The sequence below is a fragment of the Podarcis bocagei genome, assembly GCF_964188305.1.
Source record: "Podarcis bocagei genome assembly, chromosome: 11".
Classification (NCBI taxonomy): Eukaryota; Metazoa; Chordata; class Lepidosauria; order Squamata; family Lacertidae; genus Podarcis; species Podarcis bocagei.
The window spans coordinates 18,045,545-18,057,829 of record NC_138136.1 but is presented as its reverse complement, the minus strand read 5'-3'; the positions used below and the strand labels follow the sequence as shown (position 1 = coordinate 18,057,829).

Genomic DNA, 12,285 nt, shown 5'->3' with positions numbered 1-12,285 from the left:
AATTCCTCAACACCCAACCCAATAAACAGGTAGCGGGGAATCCCACAAAGTCACTGGACCATACTTAGAAATGTAAGAGTTGGAAGGGACCCAAGAAGACTTTCTAGTCTGACCCCCTGCAAGGCAGAAATCTCAACTCAAGCCTCCAGACCATCTAACCTCTGCTTAAAAACCTCCAAGGAAGGAGACTCCACCACTTTCCCAGGGAGTCACATGAAGGATTGCAGCCCGAGACTTATAAACACCTGGATGGCTCAGTTGGTGAGGGTGTGGTGCTGATAACGCCAAGGTCGCAGGTTTGATCCCCGTATGGGACAGCTGCATATTTGGGTTGGACTAGATGATCATCAGGGTCCCTTCCAACTCCACGATTCTATGAAACTGTTATCTGGATTTGCCACTGATCAGCGTGGGCGTAGCCAAGTGGAGGCAGCTGCCCCCCAAATAAACAAAAAACTGAGGTTCTGCTCCCACTAATAAAGATTCTGGCTATGCCATGCCCACCCAGATATGCTGGTTTTTTTAAAAAACACAGATAGTTTCTCATCATATTTATGAGAAACCTCCCGACTCCTTTCCCGCTTTCCACGCCACTCTTTTTTATTTCATTAATAATAATTTTTAATAGTTTTCAATTACAATCCAATAACAGCCTCATTATAACAATACCAATTTATAATACAATAATTCAGTGCAGTTTTTCCTGGGGGGTCGCATACCCCTAAACATTTTGTGAATCTAAGTTTGGCCTCGTTGAGGGGCAGTAGTTCAATATGAGCAGGAAAATGAGAACACCCCTAAACATTTTTATAGAAAAAAGCACTACAATTATTAATACCAATCGTTCGAATACCGAATTATAATTCTTTTTTTATTTTAAACTCCTTTTCACTTAACAACAGGAAGGGAACCTACCCCAAACGATGCTGACATAAAAACCTTACTCATGTGCCAAGTTGGAAAAACGAAATTTTTTTTAGTGTGTTTTATCCCCCACCCTCTCGTCTTTCCACACTGGATACCGCATTGCCTTACAATGAACATAACCGAAAGACTTCTTGTTACTATGATGATGATGCCTCCTATGCCCGGAGGTCTGAACCAGAAAAGAAAGAGAGGAGAGAGAGAGAGAGATTGCACGTTCCTTTGTCATTCATAAAAATCATTTTAAAAACCCCACAGAGCTGAAGCGGACTCGAAAGCAGCCAGCTAGTCCTCCTAAACCACAGAGGCTGAGCTGCAGAGCGGCACCCGGAAGGAGCGCGCCGGAAGGGCCGCGCACGCGCGTTGTTGTTTCGCTCGCGTCCGTCGTGAGGAGAGACGCGAGGGGCGGCGAAGGTGTGCTGCGCGCGTGTGTTTGGGCGCCGAGACGTCCCTTCCGCGGAGCCCCGGTGCGCGGGATCCAAGGGGAAGCGATGGCGCAGGCGCTGAACCTCAACAACGAGGTGAGCGGAGGGGGAAGGCGCCCGGCGGGTTGAGGGTGACCGGTCGGGGAAATGCACGCGCGGGGGGTGGGCCGCGTAACGGCGCCCTCGCCCAAGGGAGTCGAGGGCGGGAGCTCTGCTGAGTGAGGATAAGGGCCCTCCCAATACACGCCGCCTTCTGAGGGAGTCGTTGCAGGGGGTTGGACTGGATGACCCTTGGGGAACCCTTCCAGCTCCGTGAAGCTCATCCCACCGCTGGGCAGGAGACGTCGGATTACAGATTTAGGCGTGGGACCTTTAACTATTGGCTTCGGCCGAATTTAAATCCCACCTGTCCACTACCCTTAGTAAAATAGAAAACAAAAGGTAAAAGACGTCTGGATGGTTAAGTTCAGTCACAAGCAATAATAATAATAATAATAATAATAATAATAATAATAATAATAATAATAATAATAATAATAATAATAATAATAATAATAATTTATTTATACCCCGCCCTCCCCAGCCAAGACCGGGCTCAGGGCGGCTAGCAACCAATAATAAAAACAAGTTGATTAAAATACAGTTTAAAAAACAAGATTAATATACTATGGGGTTGCAGTGCTCATCTCGCTTTTCAGGGTGATGAGTGTTGCACCCCATAGCCCATGGGTAGGCAAACTAAGGCCCGGGGGCCGGATCCGGCCCAGTCGTCTTCTAAATCCGGCCCACGGACGGTCCAGGAGTCAGCCTGTTTTTACATGAGTAGAATGTGTGCTTTTATTTAAAATGCATCTCTGGGTTATTTGTGGGGCATAGGAATTCATTCATTTCCCCCCAAAAAATATAGTCCGGCCCCCCACAAGGTCTGAGGGACAGTGGACTGGCCCCCTGCTGAAAAAGTTTGCTGACCCCTGATAGCCGAATTCAGCTGGACTTTACCATCCAGGGGTCCTTTACCTTTTTTACCTTTACCCTTATAGTATGTATTTTTCTGTTTTTATATTGTAAACTGCCCTGGGATCTAAGGTAAAGGTAAAGGACCCCTGGATGGTTAAGTCCAGTCAAAGGCGACAATGGGGTTGCGGCACTCATTTCGCTTTCAACCCAAGGGAGCCGGTGTTTGTCCACAGGCAGCTTTCTGGGTCATGTGGCCAGCATGACTAAACCACTTCTGCCACAACGGAACACTGTGACGGAAACCAGAGCGCACGGAAACGCCGTTTACCTTCCCGCCACAGTGATACCTATTTATCTACTTTCAAACTGCTAGGTTGGCAGGATCTGGGACAGAGCAATGGGAGCTCACTGCCACCAGGATTCGAACCGCTGACCTTCCTGATCAGCAAGCACAAGAGGCTCAGTGGTTTGGACCACAGTGCCACCTGCTCCACTACTCTTAGTATCACAAGATTGTCACGAGAGCACTTGGACTAAAATGGTCAACCCAAAGCTTCGCATTTCTGGTTTATCACTGCAACAGTTATTAACACTGGGATTCGGTAAAGCAAATAATTAAATCAGACAGCGCCTATAGGACATCGAGCGACAGAGTAATCTGGCCACCATAAGGAAATTTTGTCCATGGTATGGTTATTTGCCACACAGCCGTTTTGACCCATTAGCACCCTATCTGCAAAATGTAATAATTCCAAAATACAGACATGCTTTCAGTTACGCAAGATTGAATATACTGTACTGCCCTTGGCTGTACTTGAGAATCAGTTTTAAAAAATCCCACTGGAAAAACGTTTATTTCCATGTGGAGATGGCAGTATTGAGTCAGGGCTCATGTGCACTCTGTATAAAGATTTGAGGAGTGAGGTGATTACCCCTCTACTATTGTCCATCCTGGGTCACTCAGCCATTGCTACTGTGTCCTTTCTTCTAGCTGATCAAGACAATCAGGTGACAGCAAAAATGCAGTTTTTTTTAGCAGGGGCAAATTAGAATAAGATCCATTATTTTATTGTTGTTGTAAACCTCCAGAATGTATTTTGTATAGTTAAGTTTTTACCTCTATCTTCAGTTCATTTAATTTTATTGCTATGGCTAGTGGCTGAGGCAAATAAACATTCTTCTTCTTCAGGAGCTCTGCCTTGGCTGTTTTGGCTTTGTAGTGCTGCTACAAAACTCCTGAGCTCGCTCAGTGTCTGTTGCCCTGCAGATATAGAGTTGGAAGGGATCCGGAGGGTCATCTAGTCCAACACCTGGGACAATGCAAGGATCTCTTTTGCCCAACATGGGGCACTAACCCACGAACCTAAGAGTCTCATGTTCTGCTGTCTGAGCTATCCCACACAACATTTCCCAGGTGCCTTTTCTTCCTCTTAGAACAGCTGCAGCCCCATGTCTCTTCATGTTTACCCTGCTAAGTGACCAGTTAAGGGTGCAGTGAATTGCAGTATTGACTTTCCCTCTCACACCCGCCGAAGGGCCACTGTGTTAGGTCACATCCACAGCATACATTTAAAGCACTTTTCTAACACGGTCGTGGCTACCTGCAAAGAAGCCCAGGAACTGTAGTTTCTTAAGGGTGCTGACCTCACAGTCCTACTATTGCCAGCACCTTTAACAAACTATAGAGTTCTCCATGGCTGTTAAACTGGTATAAGAGCACTTTAAGTCTGCGGTGTGGGTATGGTCTTAGTCTTTTACAGCAAAAACAACCGAGTGTCTTGTCACACCTGAAAAAAACAATCAAATTTATTATAGCATACCTTTTTTGCAGCTTTTCAAAATGCATGTTTATATTGATTAAATGACCTGTGGTCCGCAAAAGTTTACATTTAATACTCCTTATGTTGACCCAACATTTGGTTGAGACATTAACTTTGCCTTTCCTCCATTTCTATGCCTTTCTTTTCTCCTCCTTCCTTTCTTTCACACAAACCTGTCTTCATTATCTTCTTTTCATAGTTAGTTTTGTGTTTCACGTTCTCCCACATCCTCTCTTTCCCTGTTTCATAGTGTTGCTGTGCATTTTTTGTGCAGAAGTAAAAGAGCAATCCAGCTCCCTTCCCTGGGCGGCTCTGCTGAAAACATGAGTGGGCAGGCACTTCTGCCAGTGGTGGCCTTCCTGGTGGCAGCCAGCACAAGCCCGCAAAACAGGGAATTGCGGGAGTAGAGAAGGTGTGGAACTGGGCCTGATAAGGATTTGCTGGTTGGGTCTCTATGCTGCACCAGCACGGATTGAGTGCAGTGAAAACTGGAAGCTTGTGGCCATAAGTGGTAGGGCTGCAGACAAGTTGTTCTGCACTGCTGCTTCTGCTTGGGAGTTAGACTTGCTCCCTAAGGCTTACAAAATACTTAAGGACACCAATTGTTAAGGAGAAAGTTGGATTTCCTCATACATGTGCATCTCTTTTGTGATTGCATGGAACAGCATCATGTCCTTGACACCTGAAGAAGTAGGTCAATTTCTAAGACTGTAAATGATGAACTGCTCTGTCCTCTGGTGTCCCACTGTAGATCCAGTTAGATCCCTTGACATTCAATTCTTATGCTTCTCTTATTTGACAACTTCCAGTGGGATCACTTTGTCAGTCTGTTACACCAGAAAACAAAGCAGGCGAAGTAAACTCTAGTTCATAAAAGCTTATTCCATAATAATTTTCTTAGGCTTTAAGGTATCACAGGATGCCTTCTTCTCTTTCATTGGGTGTTTGATATATTGGATACTTGCACCAAGTTTACCCTTGCTATCTTCTATGCTTTTTTAATGCTAATTTTAATTGTTTGATAGTTGTCATGCTTTATTCTGATTTTAGTTGGGCTTTGTGTTTTTGATTTTTGCTGTTTTTATTATGAATTGTATTTTCTATTTAAAATTTGATCTGACACACTTGCAAGTGTTAAAAAATACAAGAAGTGGTAGAAAATGTTTGAGGTTACAAAAGGGATAATATGTTCCAGCAATACATTTAATTTTGCGGTTGTTTGAATATCAGACTTCGAATTTAACACTGGTTTATACTAACTAATATATATATATATATATATATATATATATATATATACACACACACACACACACACTATACTTAATCTGCTTCTCCCTGCTGTCCAGCTTGATCATGCAGCACCACGGCTGCAGTTTGTTGTGAGTTCCCTTCTTTTCATATCCATGCAAAGCACTTTTGCATTGGAGATAGCTGTTATTGGGTAAGAACTGCATGAGTGTCTGTTGCTGACTAGGAATCGGGAGTAGGGACAAATACGTTGTCAGAGCTGCTTCCAGATCCTAGCTCACAGAGGATCACGCTAGCCAGCGGTCACTTTGTAAAAGTCTTTATTGAGTTACAGTTTCCATTCTCAAGCTGCTGCGCGCAGCTCTACGTCTTATGGGTTAGACCGGCGAAGCTCCGTCTGAGTCTCCGCCCCCTGTGCACCAGCTTACTAACCTAGCCTTACTCCACCTTTTCCGCCTGACTGTTCTTCTCTGGGTCCCTCTGCCCCCCGTGGTCTCTTCCTTCCGGGACTCTTCTGACGCTGACCCCCCGGACCCTCCTGTCTCCTTGCGCCGGGCTTTAGGACCTGGCTCCCTTTCCGGGCTGCTTACTGCGCCACCTTCCTGTGCATTTGAACTTGGCGCGCGCGCCCAACCTTCCACTTTCCGCCTGACCGTTTCTTCGCTCCCCGATGGAGGTGTGGCCACTCCTGACTCGTGCCCTCCCTCCTGTTGCGAGCTGCCAGCGCTCCATACCTGGCGCCCTTCTTCTCCCCTGCTCTCTGTTGGTGACGCTGGTCCCGATTTCCAACTGCTCCCCTCTGAGCCCCCTCTGGACCCTTCTTCCTGGGGTGTCCCCCTAGGCTCCCCCCTTGCTCTGGCCACTGGTGCTCCTTTCTGTGAATCTTCTGATTCACTGGAAAGACTCGGAGATCTCGGGTCGTCGTCATCACTCATCTTTTCTTCTGCCTCCTCCCCCTCGCTCTCTGTTTCCTCCCTTGCCCTCGCCTCTGCTCCTGAACCCCTGACATACGTATTATTTTATTCAATTTCTAAATTGCCCTTCATAATCACTTACGTTCCCAGGGCTGTTTACAAAACCAACATCAAATTATTAAAACAATGACGTTCAACCAACAGTTATATTTTATTCAGAACAGCAGGACATCGCTCGTAATCCCTTCTCAAATTAGCTCCCCCAAAAGATCTGGGTGAAGAGGTAAGTCACCAGCTGGGTGCCAATAATGATGTCACCAGTCATACCTCCAAATGAAGTTTCATAGACAAGATGCCAACACAGAGAAGGCCCTATCTCATGCCATTGTCACATGAGCAGAGTTAAGAACAATGTGTCCTGCAGATCTTAATGTACAGGCAGGATAATATAGGAATATGTAACTACAAGTGAAGAAGCAATGGTGCTGTATGTGTTTGAATATTATTGGTCTGATTCAAGTCTCTGAACCGTTGGGAAAAGAAAAATAACCTGTTCATACATTGGTATGAAGCAGGCTTCATTTAAGGTTAGTGTTGGAGCAGGGAATGATCCCAATTTGCAATTATGCTTGCAATCTGGAAACAGCCTTTTCCCAGAGACCTAAACAATCAGCGATGCATCGTTAATTTGTATAATAGAATTTTGTTTCTTCCCGTCATGACTTTTTGGCAGAGAATAATCTAAAAGAAAAAATTAAGATGAAATGGTAACATATTTAAAAATATACTCGTAAAATAGCTTTATGTGCAAATTATATTTGAAAATGTTGCTAGGTGGCAGCACAAAATAAGTAATAAGCTCCTCTTAACCCCCACCCCTGCACTGCTTGTACAAATTCTCTTGCAAATGTGCTTAATTTACAAACTGATTAATTTAAAGCCTTAAATATATGTACTGTTCCAAACAGAATTGTGAGATGTATTCTTTTAGGACAGAATCCCCTGGCCCTAAATTTATGTATACATTTTTAATGGCACTTGGGCATTTGGGGTGAAACTTCAGGACTTCATTCTGCTTTCCTATAGATGGAGCATAGCAAAGCCCTCTCACCTATTTTGCAAGGAATTTGCTCTAGTGGAATAAATACTACTGCTTTGTTTCTCCCATTGCATATATTATATTTAAGACCACATACGGTAACACCTGAAAGACCTACATTGGCTCCCAGTATGTTTTCAAGCACAATTCAAAGTGTTGGTGCTGGCCTTTAAAGCCTAAATGGCCTCGGCCCAGTATACCTAAAGGAGCGTTTCTACCCCCATCGTTCAGCCTGGGCACTGAGGTCCAGCGCTGAGGGCCTTCTGGCGGTTCCCTCACTGCGAAAAGTGAGGTTACAGGAAACCAGGAAGGGGGCCTTCTCGGTACTGGTGCCCGCCCTGTGGAACACCCTCCCATCAGATGTTAAGCAAATAAACAACTATCTGACTTTTAGAAGACATCCGAAGGCAGCCCTGTTTAGGGAAGTTTTTAATGCAGGGGTAGGCAACCTAAGGCCCAGGAGCCGGATGTGGCCCATTTGCCTTCTCAGTCTGGCCCGCAGACAGTCTGGGAATCAGCATGTTTTTATATGAGTAGAATGTGTGCTTTTATTTAAATGGGTTATTAGTGGGGCATAGGAATTCATTCATTTTTTTCCTTCAAAATATAGTCTGGCCCACCACATGGTCTGAGGGACGGTGGGCTGCTGACCCCTGTTTTAATGTTTGATATTGTCGCTTTTTTATTATTAATATTCTGTTGGGAACTGCCCAGATGGGCGGGGTATAAGTAATAAATAATAATAATAATTTTAGTGAAATTGTAAGCTAGGTGAATCAAAACAATTTGTGTATATTGTTCAGTGGGGCTTATACTGTTGGAAATATATTTAGGACAGTATCTATTGGTCTAGTTTACATGTGCATAGGCAGGAAGGTTCACATGTCACACAAAATTATAGCTTTCTGAGGCATGCATTAGCAGGAACAAAGTATTGAAAACTTAAAATTTGCGCCCTCTCTTCTCCTCTTCCTTCCTTGCAGCTGCAACAAGTTCTACAGCAGTCCCCCCCCCCTGCTTTCCCGGAATCCTGGATTGTCATGTTATCCAGACCAAGGATCATACTTTATAACAGACTTGGGTAGGTTTTAAATCAAGCCAATGTCCAACTGTGGTTTCTGAAGCTCACTTGTTTAACTTAGAGTTTGATAGAAAGCACGATCCTTGGTCTGGACAACACACGAAGTTGATTTGGTAATGGAAAGCAAAACTTAAAAGCTACCCAACATGTCCGCCCAGCTGCAAGGAGGAGAAGTGGGAAGGATGGTGGTTTCTTCCTGCTCATGCAAATCCCAGAATACCATTTCTAGGCTCTAGAAATCAAATCTTGAAAGTAGGTTTAGAACTGAAAGGTCATTTCCTAGCCCTTATGGGTTGTAGCTTGCAAAAGAGGTCTGGAACTACGATGGCCAAAATACTCACAGATCTGAAGTATAGAATGAAAGAGTAACAGAAACCTGGATTTCACGAAACTTTGAAGTGCTATAAAATTAAAACCGTTTGAGATAGAGGGGAAATATTTAAGGGGGTTTCTTTCAACCATAAGGGAAGGGTGTACACCAAGTTTCATCAAAACCCAAGATGGTGGGTGGCATGACCACGTTGAACTGACGTGGAATGACCTGGAGAGTAGCTGGCCTCAAACTTCACACACACACACACACACACACACACACACACACACACACTTCCCTCTGCCCAGAAATAGGCTGATTTTTCCCCTTTAATTTCTAAGGATAAGAATGATGAGCTAAATTTAGACTATTATAGTAAGTTGATAATTCTACACATCTACCAAGTATCTGCTTCATAGAACTTTGTCAGTGTGCGCTAGAAGGCATTGGCAGACTGTATTCAATTCAATTTAGTCTTTTTGTCCAAAGGCATGAATGTGTAGATTGTTAAGAAACAAACCATTCTTACATTGCCCTAAGCCTTTCTTCATCCTTTGAGAATACGTGTAACAAGTTTGTCTCTTGTTTAAAATAGTTTAATATTCTCTAGCAAGTTCTTTAGTAAGAATTTCCTGTGATGGATTGAGTTCTGCTGAAAAAAAATCTCTTGACATTCTTTCGGACCATGTCAGTGTTCTCAGCAACCATTCCGATAAAGCTTATGAAATTTCCAAGCTCAGTCTCTGAGATAGAATTTAGAAGAAGATTTTCCCCCTAGGATCTCTTCCAGCAGCTATTATTCAAGTTTTGAGTTGCCACATCATCAGTTGCAGAACATTAAAGGCATACTGTGACCAGCAGATTCAAGCACATTTGCTTGCAGCAGATTATGAAGAAATTAAAAATGCAAAAGCAGCCTGCGTACTTGTTGCAAACTGAGCAGTATTAAATGAATATAGATGAAAATGAGATTTTGCCTCCCCCTTCTGCTCAGAGTGGTTTGTGTGAAGTGCATTTGGTTGGGCCACGTAGGCTAGTTAGAGGTTGCCAGAAATAAAACATGTGGCTGCTTACTTGAGCTGGTGCATAATAAAAAAATTGCAAGCTCAGTCATGGGAGCTTGCTGTAGACTATATTTAAAGGAGCTGTAGCATAGCTGTGATGAAAACACTGACTGGTTAACTGGTAAAGCTACAGGTGCCTAAAAGAGATATTAATTGTACCAGGTGACTTTTAATCAGAACTGATCATATTAGTTATTGCACATGATTGCTTCATTTTCAGTCATTGAACTGTTGAACACATCATTCATTTTTCTTTGTAATTGGGATGAGGCTGTTTTTTGTGTGTCTAAACTCTGAATGTCATTCCTAAACCTGAACAATCACATTGTGTATAACTGAAACTCTGATGCGTACAATTCAATTTAATTTGGTGTTTTTCCAGTATACAAAGGGAAGATGCAGGGTTCCTCCCCCCCAGTCCACTTCTCAGTCTCTCTTCTGATTCAGTGACCCCTACTGCATGCAACACATCACAAAAGAGACCCTCCTGAACCTCCTTAGTAGAAATATGGCAACTTTTGCCTGCCTTCTCCTCTCCAGGCTCTGCAGTTTGTTTCATTTGTTTTTTCATGGTTCCCTGCTCCAGTTCTGCTGGCGAAGGTTTTGCAGTATATGGTGGTTAGGATTCTTTTTGTTTAACTTTCTGGTCCTGTCAAAAACAAGAGAGACACAAACCACAGCTTACACTCTCTTGGTGTAAACACTAATTTGAACCACTGAGCTTATGTATCTTAGGAGCTGTGACCCTGAGCTACAAGGATCCCTTCTTTCAGCTTAAATGGAGCTACATGCTCAGTAGGTCATCCTCAGTTGTGTCCTGCTTGGCTGTGCTTTTCTTTAATCCACAGCAAATATTGACCACAGCCCCAACCATGGCACTCTGCACATGTCTAGAGACCCCCTTGCCACTTACTGTTCCCAGGCTCCACAAGTAAATAGGGGCATTAAATGGGACATTCTGCCCCCCACTATACTTCCCCAGCTCTGTATCCATCTCTCCCCCCCCCCCCCGGCAACTCACCATAAACTAACAAGGAAAAGGAATAAATTAGTTTGGAATTCCCTGCCATGCATTTGTCTGATTGTCCTTTGCTTTAGAAACACTTTCCTGTTTGGTTTAGGTTGCCCTGGGGAAGATAAAACAACTAAAATTCTAATCATCATGATGATGATGATAACAACTTGACCTCATTCATTGCTCTCTCAGCACCACACTCTACCCATGTACAGTGTGGGGATAATCATGCCAGTATGCATATCTTTTTATGTTTGGAGCATTTGAAATGTGCCATTTAAATACCTTCTTTACATGAAGCTAGTTTAACCAGGCCTTTGGCTTATTAATATTCTACAGCCTTTTGTGTTTGCAGGTGGGTGGTTACTATTTTGTTGCTTCCATTTTCACTATTTATTTGTGCCTTAAAGGGCAGTATATAAATCAAACAAACAAATACATGTGGGAATGTTGTAATAATATGTAATTTATCATTTGAAAAGAATGTGAAGTGTGACATTGGTTCTTGGTATCTTTCTTCAATGTTCCTTCCACATTAACAGGGATTTTGTCAGTCTTCAAGATATTTTTGAACAAGTTGGCAAACAGTGCTGTTGATAGTACCAGCTAGGTTCATAAGTAAAAACTTTTGATTTTTGTGACTTGGCAAATAAGATTTAACATCCAGGTCACTCCATTCCCGTTTTATATTTCCTGTCATTTTAGGAGTGTCAGCTGTTACAAGTTTTGGTTATGAGACCATGTATTTGGCATAAGAAAAAACATTATTTCTTGCAGCAACTCCATGATAGATGGTGGAAAATAGGTGGCCAGTATTAAGTATGCAAGGAATGCCAATTGCCAGAAATGGTTGGGAGAAATAATTGTGTACACTACCCTAGAATGAGGTATAACTGCAGTTGTGAACACACGTATGCCACGCTGCAAGAGTCATTATCGAACTTATGGATGATGGATATTTCCTTCCCAGTCTTGGTTTCTTTTTGACATTTAAAGAGAGTACAGAGTGGAGAACCAGTGGATGTGGAGAGGAGGTGCTTGAAACCTTTCTGATCATTACAGTATTTATTGATTCAGATGGGGGAAAGCTACACAGAGGAAAGGGTTGCAGGGGATAAGGTGTGGTGGGAACAGGTGTAATTCTACTTTGTATATCAGAGCCAAGCACCAAACTGGAAATCCTTTGTTGGGCACTGGTATTTAGTTACAATCTTAGTTCTTTTTTTCTTTTTCTTATTTTTTTAAAGAAAGCAACCACAGCAGGTAATGGATTAGTATCCATACCAAATTAGTTGCACTTAAATTCCCTTTGCAGTCATTGGGACAAATTGCTTATTGCTTAAGTCAAATTGATTTCAGTTCATTAACTTTTTGCTCTACAGTTTTCTAGTGCATTTCTTTTTGTCTGTAGCTTTCTCTCAC

At 43.1% G+C, this 12,285-nt stretch overlaps 1 protein-coding gene and 1 long non-coding RNA gene across 3 annotated transcripts in view; one reads left to right on the top strand and one right to left on the bottom strand.

The window, feature by feature from the left end:
* The window catches only part of LOC308597875, a 991,146-nt gene extending 988,500 nt beyond the window's left edge, over nt 1-2,646 (bottom strand). Inside the window, exon 1 of the long non-coding RNA XR_014013240.1 lies at nt 2,588-2,646. This is a non-coding gene — a long non-coding RNA (uncharacterized lncRNA). The remainder of the gene's footprint in view (nt 1-2,587) is intronic.
* SRFBP1 (serum response factor binding protein 1) overlaps nt 1,289-12,285 on the top strand; it is a 47,011-nt gene continuing 36,014 nt past the window's right edge. The window contains exon 1 of one of the 2 annotated variants that reach the window (XM_081213812.1): nt 1,289-1,445. In XM_081213812.1, coding sequence (XP_081069938.1) covers nt 1,416-1,445 — 30 coding nt within the window. In that variant the 5' untranslated portion in view covers nt 1,289-1,415. Of the gene's footprint in view, nt 1,446-1,564; nt 1,791-12,285 lie in introns of those variants that run through there. The other variant, XM_081213813.1, reaches the window with a different exon arrangement.